Source organism: Meriones unguiculatus, chromosome 3 (genome assembly GCF_030254825.1).
Source record: "Meriones unguiculatus strain TT.TT164.6M chromosome 3, Bangor_MerUng_6.1, whole genome shotgun sequence".
In the NCBI taxonomy this organism is placed as follows: Eukaryota; Metazoa; Chordata; class Mammalia; order Rodentia; family Muridae; genus Meriones; species Meriones unguiculatus.
In genome coordinates this window covers 19,374,622-19,389,044 of record NC_083351.1, presented here as the reverse complement: position 1 = coordinate 19,389,044, position 14,423 = coordinate 19,374,622, and the positions used below count along the sequence as shown (strand labels likewise).

General features: G+C 50.7%; 1 protein-coding gene across 7 annotated transcripts; it reads right to left on the bottom strand.

Annotated features, from left to right (window-relative positions):
* Positions 1-93: 93 nt before the first annotated feature.
* Rcc1 (regulator of chromosome condensation 1) lies at positions 94-13,577 on the bottom strand. 7 transcript variants are annotated; one of them, XM_021651405.2, is made up of 11 exons: positions 13,449-13,577; positions 7,863-7,944; positions 7,220-7,258; positions 6,062-6,249; positions 5,740-5,919; positions 3,892-3,988; positions 3,674-3,796; positions 3,020-3,175; positions 2,724-2,843; positions 2,275-2,427; positions 94-1,188 (listed from the first exon to the last, which is right to left on the bottom strand). In XM_021651405.2, exons 2-11 carry the CDS (start codon positions 7,933-7,935, stop codon positions 1,013-1,015), a joined length of 1,305 nt encoding a protein of 434 aa, XP_021507080.1. In that variant the 5' UTR covers positions 7,936-7,944; positions 13,449-13,577; the 3' UTR covers positions 94-1,012. The 7 variants fall into 7 exon arrangements, with proteins under 7 accessions (XP_021507080.1, XP_021507082.1, XP_021507081.1 ...); XM_021651407.2 differs by lacking the exon at positions 13,449-13,577 and adding an exon at positions 12,893-13,110; XM_021651406.2 differs by lacking the exon at positions 13,449-13,577 and adding an exon at positions 12,845-13,109.
* Positions 13,578-14,423: the final 846 nt, after the last annotated feature.

Here is a 14,423-nt window from a genome sequence, read left to right as displayed (position 1 = left end):
TTCACCCTGCTCTCTTAATGATGCCTGACACATGGCAAGGGTTCCTTTACAGACAGCAGAACAACTCCAGGAAACATGCACAAACCAAACACATTTTATAAAACTCTAAATTTATTCAAAGTGTTAAAAGATTTCACTCTCCCTTCTAAAATATTATACAATTAAAAAATCAAAACTATTTTCTTAGCCACTACACTTCCTTTCCTCAGGACCAGCCTCTGCCTCTCCAAGCCTTCCCCTCCATTCCTCCCTCAGCACTGTTCTAAAACCCACGACTTCCCTTTCCCATAACCCTGCCCTGACTGCCCAGCCAAGCCCAGCATGGCTTTCCAGTCCTTTGTGGCAGAAAGGCTGACTGGATGGGGAATGCACAGGTGGCACCCAAGGGACAGCAGGGTGCTTTGTGCTTTTCAGAGAACAGCTAGTTGGCTCTTTTCAAGTGGGTCACTGTTTTTGCCCATGGACACCTGTTTAGAGCCAAATATTTGGCTTAGTCACCCAGAGCCTTGTAAAGCCTTTGTCCAGATCTGCCCAGGCATGGGTCCATGAAAAATGCATCTAATGACTATACCATCTGTCTCCTTGTAAATTACTATTAGGAGCAGAAAGAATTGCACATGGGAAGTAGGGCTTGATGGAGTCCCAACTTTTCAGAGCACAGACGCCAAAACCTCAGGGCAGGAAGTTTTGAGTTTTGTAGGCAATGAGCCAGGGCCAGCTAGGACCACGGGAGGCAGGGTAGTGAAGGGAGGAAAGGTCTAATGACATAAGTCTAGGGTAAGCAAAGATCTTTCTGAGACCCCCTTCCCATCCCCCTGCATCCTGTAAGTACCAAGATGATTCTAGAAAAGAGGACGAAACAGAAGAAAAGGATTCTGCTGTGGTGATGGGCAACAACAGGAGATGACAGCTGCTCAGGGCTGGGGAGGGGCCTTCTGCAATCTGTAGCTGGCTCTTTTCCTGTTCTGTGAAGCTGGGTTGGGGGCCAGAAGCCAGGCCCACAAAGACTTCATCAGCTCTGTTCCTTGTCCTTAACCAGTAAGACAGTGTGCTGGCCCCCGCTGGACACAGTCAAGACTACACGGTTCTCTAACTGTTTGCCAGTCATTTCCACAGGGCTCCAGGCATCTTCATCCTGCCCAGTGCCCAGCTGGTAGTTGGTGCCCATGCCCCAGGCAAAAACACGACCTGCAAGGAACAGAAATAGAGGCAGCTGTCTTTGTCAATAGCAGCCTGGCAAGGTTGGAGCCCAAGAGTTCAAGGGAGCCTGGAAGAGCTGGGGAGATTAAGTCCTCCGCTGCATCCTCCCTACTCCTAGGCTCGGCAGTCAGGGGCTACACACTGAATCCCTGTTCTTGGAACCAGTCACCTTCTACACTGGTCAGGACCCTCCTTTGGGTTTCATATGCCACCCTCTGGTGGTTCTTTTATTGTTTTGATAAGGTCTCATTATGTAGTCCTGAGTGGCCTCAAGATGGGGGAGGTGGGACACGCCTGTAATCCCCGCACTCAGGGAGACAGAGGCAGGCAGATCTCTGTGAGTTAGAGGCCACGAAGGTCAAAAGAGAGTCCAGGACAGTGAGCGCTACAAAGAGAAACCCTATCTTGAAAAACAAAAACAAAAACAAGGAACTGGCTTTAAACTCACAGAGATGTGCCCACCTCTGCCTCCTTAGTACTGGGACCAAAAGTGTAAGCCCCTGGCCTATCCTCTGGTTTTCACAGAAGACTGAACCTCGAGGGTGCAGTGCAAGAAGTCCTCAAACACCTCTGCTGGCCTGGATTCTCAAGGCTCCCTGACTATGCACCCCTCTCTCAGCTTTGGCCGTTGTTTGTCCACACCCTCTTCTGTTAGACCAGCCAGGACCCACAGGACAGCTCACAACCTTCAATGACTCTAGTCCCAGGAGGGCCTGATGCCCTCTTCTGGCCTCTGAGGGCACCAGTACATATACGCAGGCGAAACAGACATATATTAAAAAAAAACAAAAAAAAAAAAACATTCTTGAGCCCAACATGATGGCACATACCTTTGATCCCAGCACTTAGAAGGCAGAGGCAGGCAGATCTCTACGAGTTCCAGGTCAGCCTGGTCTACAGAGTGAGACCCTTTATAAAACACAAAACAGTAAAAACACCTCAGAGCTTCTGGCAGTCAGTGGCAAAGCAGTGGCATGTACAACACTGCATCTCAATTCTTCGTGACAGACACAACTTGCTAAGAACTTGCTGGTTATCATGACCCCCATACCAGGTCTGAGGAGCCCCACTTACCATCCTTGGACACGGCATACCCCACAGAGGCCCCACAGGCCACTGAGGAGATGACGGGTAGCCTGGAAATGAGGGTGGGTATGCTCTTCTCCTCAGCTCCCTCCCCAAGGCCCAGCCGCCCATACTCAGCCCGGCCCAGGCTGTATGCTTTTCCTGTGGGATGAGGGAGAGAGAAGACTATCAGCAGGGGGCATATTCCAAATAAAACAAATGGCCAAGTGAGCTCACAACAAGTGAGCCCACATGCTCTTAAAGGCTTGCTGCTACTCTCGGGTGGTGAGAAGGTCCACAGGGTCTTTTCTTCCTCTGGGAGCAGGAGCTACAAGATAGTCTACACAACTCCCACACATTTGTACTCTGCAGCCCCAGGACAACCCTCAGGGATGCAAATCTATGTCCGGCCCAACCAGGGCCTACCGTGTCTCAGATGCAGGCCTTTGCAGTCCTACCTTCTGAATCCATGCAGATTGTATGGTGCTGGCCCCCAGAGAAGCCCACCCAGGACTTGGTGGAATTCTTGAAGGATGTCAAGTTCTGAGGAACGAAGCAAGATGCAGTGCCTGGAGTTCCTGTTGTCGAGATAAAGGTGTTCCAGAAGCTCTCCTTCTCACCGTTGTCCCCAACAAGGCCAACCACCTCCAGAAGTGCCACCTTATACTGTACCATGGCCCCGAGGGGTCAGGTTAGCCCACAAAACAAAAGGAACCAAGGTTGTTGAGTCATGCCTGATCAGATCAGGACTCACCGAGCTGGTGATAGTTGGAGAGGCCAAAGCCATACACATGGCCCTCACGAGAGATGGCGAAAGTGAAATAGGCGCCACAGAAGGCATCCTGGAAACGCACGCGGCCCCGGCTTCCCCTGGATTTCAGCAGCACACATTTGGGGACCAGGAGTCGCTCTGTAAGCAGAGAGGAAGAAAAGGTCAGTGACAGACACAGGGTGTTTTCTCTCCTACAAACCCTGAAGGAGGCTAAGCAGGGTCATGCCTGTTCGAGGAGAGGGAACTTAAGCTGATCGAGTTCAATTGCCCCGCTCAAAATTTGAAGAGCCACGAAAAGAGAAGTTTAAGTGGAATGTATCCTGTGCTATATTTCTGATTAAGTCATTTCTCTTTTCAGTTAACCAGTAGGGGTGGGGCGAGAGAAGGGGGATTTAGAGATAAGGAGTCAGCCCCCTGGTGTGCTCATTTTGTTTACTGGGCTACCCTCACACTCAAGAGACTGACACGTTCCTGCTAAAATTGAAGGTGTGTGCCGCCATGTAAGGTAACTTACAGCCAACCAACATTGCAAACACACTGGATGTAAGCCTTAATACACAGAATCCCTCCTGCTTTTTACCTTTGCCAGGGGATGATTTGCCAAATCTTCCCACTGGAGGTACCAAAGCCACTTACCAAGGCCCCGACGGCCACCTCGATTGGCAAATAACTCCGGGACACGGCCCAGCTGACCCTGCTCTCCACAACCCAAGGTATAGAGGTCTCCATCAACCGTCAGCATCACCAAGTGGTCGTTCCCTGAAGACGAAGAAAAAAGCAGGAGATACAGGGTTTGCCTGTAAAAGCCATGGCTGAGCTGCTTCAGCTCCTGCCCACAGCGTGCCTACACTCACCTGAGGCCACCTTGACTACAGGCATGTCCAGCTGCACTTGAACAGGCACCATGCTCTTCTTCATTGGCTCCAACAACCCAATCACACCATTATTGTCCTAAAGGGAGGGACAGAGACTTCAGCAGCCAGTCCTGCTGCTCTGTAACAGCCCAGCCCAGACTTGCAGGGACTAAGGTAGTGAGTGATAGCAGATATGGACAGTGAGACAGCAGCAGGGGCCTGGCCACACAGGAAATACTGAAGAATGAAAACATCCACATCTGGGAACTGTGTTAAAGTAAGCCAGGGGACAGATGTGAGTGTAGGTAAACATATCTGGCTAAAAGTCAATTAATAGTTGAAGCAGCATGGCAAGAAGATGGAGAGGTGCAACACAATGGTCTGAGCATTTGTGTTAAAAACTTCCCCATAGGGTTTGGAGAGATGGCTCAGAGGTTAAGAGCACTGGCTGTTCTTCCAGAGGTCCTAAGTTCAATTCCCAGCAACCACATGGTGGACCATAACCATCTATAATGAGATCTGGTGCCCTCTTCAGGCATGCAGGCAGAACATTGTATAAGTAATAAATAAATCTTTAAAAATTAAAAATAAAATTAAAACAAACAAACAAAAAACTTCCCCATAATTTTTTTACACTAGCCTCTACAGGTGTCCTGGCAAACCCCTTTGATCCTAGCAGTAACCAGTTCAAGTTAAAATCTCTTTGAATTTGAGGTCAACCTCATCTACATGGTAATTTCCAAGCCAGTGAGGGATACATAGCAAGACACCCATCTCAAAAAAAAAAAAAAAAAAAAAGAATGAGAGAATGAGAGCCTAGCATAGTGATATACACTTAGCTCTAGGACAGAGAGAACGACATGGAGGGACCTCACCTCAAAAATAAGTAAGTAAATAAATTAACAATTGCTTTTGCAATAGCCTTAATAAGGAAATACTCATAGAGTCCATTTTTTTAAAGTTACTTCTAATGTGAATGGGTGTTTTGCATGTATGTATGTCTATACACCATGTATGTGCCTGATGCCCAAAAAGGCCAGAAGGCATTGATCTCCTGGAACCTGAGTTACAAACAGCCGTGAGCTGCTACGTGGGTGTCGGAAACTGAACCTGAGTCCTCTGCAAGAACAACTCACGGTCTTAATCACTGACGCATCTCTCTAGCTACAATACTGAAACTTATTTCTCTACACTGGGATTGAGGCTCCCTTGACACTGTTCTTGCTTAGCATTACAAAGCCCTGGTTTTGATCTCTGCCACTGCACAAGAATGGGAGTCCATTGAGTCCAGGACAACCAAGGCTATACAGAGAAAAAAGAATAGGAGCCAACAATTCCAGCACCCAGAAGACAGAGGCGGGAGAATCAGAAGCACAAAATTGTCCTCAGCTACATAGCCAGTATGGGGCTAACCTGAAATACACGAGACCTTGTCTTAGTGTGTGGGGAAACTAAACTCCTCTGACTTAGAAAGACCAACAAGTGACACTCCCCACCCCCACAGACCCTTCTCTCAAAGCCTCTAGAACAGGGTCATGAATGAGATGGGGCAAAAGAGAATGAGGCAGGGAATGAATAGATGCAGCAGCTTCTAGGGGTAGCTGCAGCCCACAGGCGAACTTGAGCCACCCCTTTCCACAGACATACGCTTCATCACATTCAAGCAGGCAGCGTGGAGTGAACAGCCCGACGACGATGCCAGGGATTTGAATCTAGGCTCTCCCTATGCCTACAATCTTTACTTCCCACCAATAAGCAAGCACAGAGGGACAGGAAGGCAGATCATTTGGGGACCCCGAGTTAATTCTGCCTGCCAGCCCGCACATAACTTTCCAGACCCAGTCTTACCCGAAAAGAGCCCCACAGGAAGACACGACCATCTTCAGTGAGGGCTGCTGTGTGACTGTCTCCTGCGGACACTTGTATCACCTTCTCTTGCAGATCCACTTTCCCAGGGACCATTTCTGAGCCCTCGACTGATGTGTCCCTTCCCAGGGCACCCTCATCATTGCAGCCGAAGGAGTAGACCTGTGCCCACAGTGTCCCATTAGCACAAAGTCTGACCCTGTGGCCCACTTGATCAGGCCACTTCTTGCTCCTATAGCCAGGTCCTTTCCCACACCCTTGCACCCAGGCCTTATCCAACCCGACCTCCAACCCTCTGACCTACCTGGCCACTTTGGCTCAGGCACACAGTGTGCATGCCCCCCGCCTCAGCCTGCACAACATCTTGTAGAAGGGGTACCAAGGTCGGCCTCTTCCTCTCCAGCACACTCTCACCCAGCCCCAGCTGGCCCACGTCGCCCTGGCCCAGTGTCAACACCAAGCCTGGTTCTGTGTTGTGGGACCTGTGTGAGACTAAAGGGTGGAGAAGATAGTCCCTGAGTGTGTAGGATGAGGGCAAAGAGCAGAGGTCACATCATGGGCTTTGGGATGCTGATGAAGCTGAAGTCCTTGCTCTGACAACAGGCCATAAATGAGACTTTTGTGGGCCTAAAGTTTCCTAATCTGTGAAAAGAGGATGACAAGGGTGTGTGTTCATAGGTTTTTGTTTTTTTTTTTTTTTGTGAGGATTAAAACCCAAGCACAGAGAAACAAGGAGACACTCCACATAGTGAAATGGATCTTGGTGGGCAGGGTCTGAGAGGAGTGAGGATACAAGGATTCCAGGTTGCAGATGTGAATCCACAGTGCCAACCTTCACTAACTGCTTATTCTACCAACACTAGCTGGTTCTGCAGCTAGTATTTAGAAAACCATGTTGCCAGGCCTGGTGGCACACACTTTTAATCCTAGCCCTTGGAAGCAGAGGCAGGCCACTCTCTATGTGTTCCAGGATAGAAGACACTGTTTTACAGCACAAAGAACTGAGCCTTCCAGAATGTCAGTGACCTTCCCAGGTAAAAAAGTTAGTTAGCAGAGTTTGCACTGGAACTCACGGCAACTACCTGGGGTTAGAACATTTATCAGCTTCCATCTGAATGCCACTCCACCCCCAGGCTGTGATTTCCAAACTCTGAACACAGGAGAAAAACAGACCACCCCTTCTGCCAGTATGGGCAGCATAGTGACAGCTTCAGAGGGACGGAAGGCACAGTAAGAACCCACAGATGCATTTGTAGAGAGGTATGGGCCAACCAGTGGGTAGTGCAAGGCCTTTTGGTAGCCAGTGAAAGCCTGTCACAGCCCTCCACAGTCAATGGCATCCAGTGCCCTCCCCAAGGGTGTGGCCTCAGCTGCCAGGGCCACTGCAGCTGCACAGAGGCTGCACTGGGCAGGGAGCCATCTGGTTGGGTTTTCTGGTCAGTTGGGCTTGGCCCACAGGCACCTTGGCAGGAGCGGGTGGCAGGACCGCGGTTACGAGGGCCTGCAAAAAACAGACACTGTCTGAGCATGCGTCTGCGCTCCTCCCTCCCATGCTAGGGGGTCTATGTCTCTTGTCCTCCCCATACTCTGGGATGGTGGGAGAGAGAAAAGTTACAGGACAGGTCCTTCAGATAAAGCTGGGACATTAGCTCATCTAATCCTCAATGACTCACTCAGACAGGCGAGGGAAGCTCAACCTCAGGCAGATGAAGTGATTTGGCTGTGGTCACTCATGGGGAAAGGTAGAGCTAGGACCTGAACCCACCTCTGAAGACTTAAGTTTCTGATTGTCAGGGGAGGAGAGCAAAGCACTGTAGACAGACTCAACCGTACATTTGCCTGGGGTTAAGTTCTAGGATCTTGGTGGTGGTGCCAGCTTTGAGTGCTCTCTTTTAAGCCTTGGCTTAGGCCTCTTTCCTGACTGCTAAAGGGTTGAATGCAGGGAAATGGGTGAGATGCAGGGAAACTCCAGCTGAGCAGGGTCCCCGGACAGCTAACTACCCCCCAACCCCCCAGAGCTTCAAGCCAGGGAGGAAGGAGCACAGGCCCAGACGCCTCACTGTTCTGAGAGACCACGCAGCCACGAAGGGGTCACAGCTGCTTACCTTTCACCTTCTTGCTTTTGGGGAGAGCATCTTCTGGGGGTGACCTTCTCTTAGCTATGCGCTTGGGTGGCATCTTCCTGTCCTGAAACACCCAGCAAACACTACATGTCAGATTAACATCTTCCTGTGAATATTTACCAAAAGACTTAAGAAGTCACACAGCAGTCACACCTCTTAGCATCTATCCCAGAACTGTGTGATAGGTGAGTAATGGCCAAATTCACAAATATTCTCTGCTGATGATAACACTGGGGGAAAAATGAGCAAACCCTGTGCTTAATACTAGTGGACTAGGGGCTGAAGAGATAGCTCAGTAGTTAAGAGCATTGTCTGCTCTTCCAAAGGACCCGGGTTTGATTCCCAGCACCCACATGGTGGCTCACAACTGTCTGTAACTCCAGTTTTAAGGAGATCTGACACCGTCACACCAATACACATTATGTGAAATTAAATAAATTTAAAAAAAAAATTTACTAGTGGACTAAGGGCTGCTCAGCCTGGAGAGAGCCTGCCCAAGCTCCAACTCCAAACCTGGTTCAAATCCCAGCACTGAATAAGCTGGGGCTGGGGGCACATGCCTGTAATCTCAGCACTAGGAAGTGGAGTCGGGAGGAGTTTAATACCAGTGGGCTGGCCACACATACATGGAGAACATCCGTGACAGGACAGTATGAAGCCGTCAAACATGATGTTTGTAGAGATTAAATCTATCCAACAAAAAGATGCTCCTTATGTAAAAGAAAAGCAGAGAGAAGCCAGGTGTGGGGTCTGCTCATGACCCCAGCACTGGAGCACCCCGCGTTCCAGGCCAGCCAGTCTCAAACACACTTAAAAACAACTGGCGCAAGCCTGAATCCCAGCGCTCACTCAGGCAGCAGAGACAGGCGGATCTCTGGCCTACTTAGTAAATTTCAGGACAGGCAGGGCTGGGAGACTGTCTCAAAACACAGCAACACAGCAGACCACACAATACAAAACCCCAAGCCCAAACCAAGCAGTGGAAAATAGCTAATAGCTTATTACTATTAACTATTATTATTCTGAAACAGGGACCAATGCAGCTTAGGATGGCCTTGAACTCATCTTCCTGCCTGTACCCCCTGAGCTAAATCTACAGGCATGTGCTTCCAGGAGTGGCTGACAGGGTTAAATGAGCTGTTACTGTGCTGGCACGCCATGTTCTGGTGTGGCTCATTGGCAGAGTGCTCGCCCAGCATGTCTGAGGCTCTGGATTTCATCCCATAACAGCAAAAAAGATTTAATTAAAGCTGGGCTGGGTGTTCACCTTTAGTGCCAACATAGGAGGGAGAGGCAGGCAGACCTGGTCTACAGCAAGAGTTCTAGGACAGCCAGGGCTATACAGAGAAACCCTGTCTTGAAAAGAAAACAAAATAAAAAGCCTTTAATCCCAGCACTTGGGGAGGCAGAGGCAGGCAGATTTCTGTAGGTTTGATGCCTGCAAGGCGTCCAGGACAGTCAGTGCTACATAGAAAAACTCTTAAAAAACAAAACAAAAAAAAAAAAAGAAAAAACAAAAACACACACACACACACACACACAAAAAAAAAAAAAAAAAACAAAGAAAAAGAAAAATAAGGAAATAAAATAGAGCTGGGAGTTATGGCATAAGCCTTTAACCCCAGCAGACTAGTCAACCTATTCCACATACAGGACAGGCAGGTCTTCATATAGAGACCCTGTCTCAAAAGCAAACAAAAACTCAATAGATAAATAAAAATGGTCCTATAGTAAGTGCTTGCTCAGTAAGTTAAGGTGGTAGGGTGGTGGTTAGGGTCTTCCCCAGGTACTTGAGACACAAAGCTACTGGGATTCTAAGCAAGCTCACTGGTTCTTCTTCTGACAGACAGGGATGAAATTCTGCTCAAGGCAACAAGGGAAAGAAGAGCAATGGCCCTTCTCAGTGTCTGTTGGAGATCTGATCTGCACTACCCCCTATGAGATCCAAAAGCCTCAGGCTTCCCAGCTGTCAACTCTGAAGCTACGGACACATGGCTAGGGACATCAGACTCAGAGGAAGGAGACCAAAGCATTTTAAACAGGCCCAGGATCCCGCAGAGCCTGTGTGAGTTGTAGCTGGCCCAGTTCTGTCAGGAGGCAGCTGCTCTGAACTTTGCACAACTTCCATTCTCCCTGTAATGGGATCCTCTCCCTTCCTCTATTTGCTTAAGACCCCTCTGCCTACACTGAAAATGCTTGCTCTCTGGGAGCACTGGGGACTTGATTCACCTTCCAGGGCTCTGGTTTCCTCAACCTGTAACAATCCTTATCTGCTAAATAGGAGATGATAGGGCTGGGTGTGGTGGCACAGCCTTTAATCCCAGCAGGTGGCTCTCTGTGAGTTCCAGGCCAGCCTGGTCTATAAAGCAAGTCCAGGACAGCTAGGGCTACACAGAGAAACTCTGTCTTGAAAACAAGTAAACAAACAACCCTCCCCCCTCAAATAAGAGAGGATAATGACCTCTCAGGGAGGACATAAGTCTGGACTGCATGCCACCAGCACAGAGCGGGCTGTGAACGTGCACTCCTCTCAGACAGTCGGGAGTGCTGGGGAAGGGCCAAGACGCACTGTGAAGACAGAGGGGGTGGCTAACGTGCTGCCTGTACTCAGGGAGCCTACATTTTAGGAAGAAAGCAAGCCATCCCTTGCCGGGGGGTGACGCACACCTTTGATCCCAGAGCTCTGGGAGGCAGAGGCAGGCCAATCTCTGTGAGTTCAAGGCCAGCCTGGTCTACAAACAGGACAGCCAAGGGTACACAGGGAAACCCTGTCTCAAAAAACAAAAGAGAAAAGGCCATCCTGTGTTCCCCTCCTCCCAAAGACATCATTCCCTCCCAAGAAATGCCTCTCCTGAATCTTTGCTGCATGAAAACAAAAACAAAACAAACAAACAAAACAAAAAAACCTTAATAAATAAAATTACTGTTCAAGACAAGCTGAAGTCAGGTATGGTAGAAGCATCTGTGAGCTAAAGGTCATCCTCAGCCACACAGCCAGGCTGAGGATAGCCTAGGCTATATGAGACCCTGTCTCAGAAACCAAACCAAAGGGTTTTGAAGATGACTCTTCAGTCAGCAAAGTGATTGCTGTGCAAAGCACACGCCTACAATCCTCGTGCAGGGAAGGCGGGCAGAGACACAGATCCCTGAGGGTCACTGGCTGGCCAGTGGACACTAACGGGTAAGCTCCAGGTTCCCTGAGAGGCCCTGTCTCAAAACACAGAGCACAGTCAATAGACACCCGTCACCATGTCTCTGACCTCCACATGCATGTGCAAGCCCTCATGCACGCTCACGAGGTCAGACATGCCCACCTCACACAACTCGACCCAACTCAGAAAAGCCCAAGACACTGTCACTCCTATTTCATGGTTGGGAGAACCAGGAACGTAAACGTACCTGCTCATTTTCACACACCAAACGAGAGGCAGAAAAGGAACCCGCATGTTAAAAAAATTTTTTTGAGAGGAAAGAAGTATACTGTTTGTGGTGGTACATACCTGTAATCCCAGAACCTAGAAAGCTGACCAACATCAACCCAGCCTACAGAGCAAGACCCTGCCCCACCATCACCACACAAGTGTCAGCTAAAGGCACACTCTAAGCCAGTGGGAATTTAAAGTAGCCGAGCAACTCTCTCGTGATTCCTGAGGAGTATGGCCAAATCCAAGGAGCAGAAAGCAGAAGCCAAGGGAGGGAGAAGATGGCACTGGGACCTGCTGGGCGGGCTGTCACCATACCCAACAGGTCTGGAGTCCTCGGAGGAGGGGGATAATCCTGAGATACCCCAGTTTTTTTCTGAACCACACACTCTTCATCCTTACCGGTGCAACTCTGGTTGCTGCACTTAGCAGTATGCAAACCCAGAAGCAAGGCAGGGGAAGGGCAGCTCCCAACGGTGGGCCTAGCTGGGCATGGTGGGCAGAGGCAGGATTTGTGACTGCCACAATTCTAGGCCAGGCCTGGCCTACATAGTGATACCTACCCTGTTTCACCAAACATATAAGCCAGGGCTGAAGAAATGAATCAGCAGTGGCTGCTCTTTTCAGGGATCCAGGTTTCCCAGAACCCACAGGCTGCTCCCAATCACCTGTAACTCTAGCTCCAGGGGATCCAATGCCCTCTTCTCTGGCCTCCTTGGGCCACTGCATGCATGCGGCACACATACATAGCAGGCAAAACACACACACACACACACACACCCCAAAACCAAAGAGACTTGTTATCTGTCACCATATTTGCATTCCCACTTCCACTCCCCAGGATCCGTCTTCAAGTTGTTTAAAAAACTGGGAGAAGAAGGGGCAAGACTCAGAAGTAAAAACCAGAAGAGTCGAAGTCCATTAATAAGCACCTACAGTGTGTGACCGTCTTCGGGGTCAAGGCCTGTCCCCATCAGGAAAAGGTGTGGGAACGGTTACCAGAAAAGGGAAGGCCTGTGGAGGCTGCTCCTGTGAGCTGACAGGAAGTGAGCTAACACACCTCGCAGCAAGTCCCTCAGCCAGGTCCAGCAAGTGTGTGGTACTGCCTGGGGCTCTCTGTCAATTTTTAACTAGGGAGAGGAGCCATAGCTTCTAGCAGATCAGAGCCACTCACTGCCTTTGTGCAGATTACAGGACGCATTACCTTCACTTTATAGTGAAGAAACTAAGGTTTAAGAGGCTCTAGCGGGCCCCGATCTAGGCCCCTGTTTTTAGTTGTCTGCAACCCAGAACCGGTGAATCACTTCTAACTCATCTCTTCTGAGCTCCATTAGGATGCTGTTCTTGGGTGAAGCAGCCTTCTGTGTCCTCTGCACCCACTCAAACCGTTCCCACAAGCTCCACACACCACTGATGTCTGTGACCCCCAACACTCTAGCGGTTGCATGCGCTGTCCCCCATGTCCGGAGTACCCTGCTATTACAACCTCATCACCCAAAGTCGCGAGGCCTCCCCTCACCTGGAGAGCTATCCCCAACCCACCAAAGCCCGGTTACGGCTTCCGCTGGAGTTTCCCGGTCTGTTTCATACCCTCAACTTCTGCCAGGGCACACGTGGTCGGAGGACTTAGTTTCTGATGAGCCAGAGCCTTGGCGGCCGCAATGCTTGACCTCCTCGGGCATACTTTGCTGGTCTCGGAGGACCCATCCTCAGAGAGCCCCGGCGCTCCGCAAAGGGCACCGAGGCCCGCCTTTGTCACCATTGTTCCCCGGCGGCTCAGAAGCAGCAAGGAGCAACCGACCGACCGGATGACACGGGGCTGACGGGAGTTAGGAGCGGGCGACTGTGGGGCCGCTGCCGTGCCCTCCCCGCCGGCGGGCGCCGCGCTCACCCGGCCCGCGCCCCGGGCCGCCGGCCGTTTGAATCTCCCGCCGCGCGGCGGGGCGCGCGCACGGAGCGCGGCGGCCGAGGGGCTGCGCGGCCCATGCGCGGGCGAGGCGGGGCCCACGCGGCCGGAGCTCGCGCCCACGGGGCCGCCGCTTCACGTGCAGCCCGCCCCGCGGGCGGCGAGCTCGGCCCAACGCGGCCCCGAGCACCTCCCGGCGCCCCGTCCCCCGAGTTCCGCGCGAACCGGAGCGCGACCTACCTCGGCGCTGGGCGGCTACAAGCAACTCCGGTGCTCGGCGGCCGGCGGCGAAGTGCCCCGAGCATGCGCTCTGCGGGCCTCTGGCCCCGACCCTGACCACAGGAGAAAGCGCAGAGCCGGGCGGCCCCTGGCGGCCAGCGCGGGAAGCGCGAGCGGCTGCTCCTAGTTGGCACTACAGCGCTTCTGTACTTGGGAATTCCCAGTGTGGGCCAAGTGAGCAGACAACCGGCTTGAGAAACGGCTAGAATACTAGTTTTTTAAAATCTGGCGCGTGAGATCTGAGCGGAGCAAAACAGGGCTGAAGGTTCTTGTTCTCGAAGTGTCCATGCAGAAGGCTGAAAAGTCCAACTATTGCCTGTACAGGCCAAGAGAGGAGGGACACAAGTTCAAAGCTAGGTGGGATACACAGTGAGATTCTATCTCAGAAAGGGGGAAAAAAAAAAAAGAGGCACTGTGAACGTAGCTCACTATGGATGCAGCTGAGTGCTTTGCCTAAGTGTGAAGTTCAAAGTTCAACTACAAGAACATAAAGGGAAGGGAGGAGGAGAGAAGGTTGGGAAGGAAAAAGATGACTCAGGGCTGGGCTGGGCACTGTTTTAGTTGGGAGCTTACAGTGGGCACTGAAAAATGTCCTCTCCTACTAACATCGACCCAAAAGCAGCGCTATAGGACTTAAAAGTGTCCCTGAGGTGGTGTGAAGAACATTTGATTGTGTATGGTCTTCATATCTGAGGGCAGTGATCTCTACACATTAATTCTGACTCCAAAAGTCATCCTAAAGAGAAATGTTTAGCCTTCTATTTATTTATTTATGCATTTTAAGACAGGGCTTTCTCTATGGAGCCTTGGCTGCTCTGGACTCACTTTGCAGACCAGGCTGGCCTGGTCACAGAGATCTGTCTGCCCAGAGTGCTGGGATTACAGGCATGCACCACCACACCCATGTTTTAATTTTTATTTTTGAAACAGGGTTTC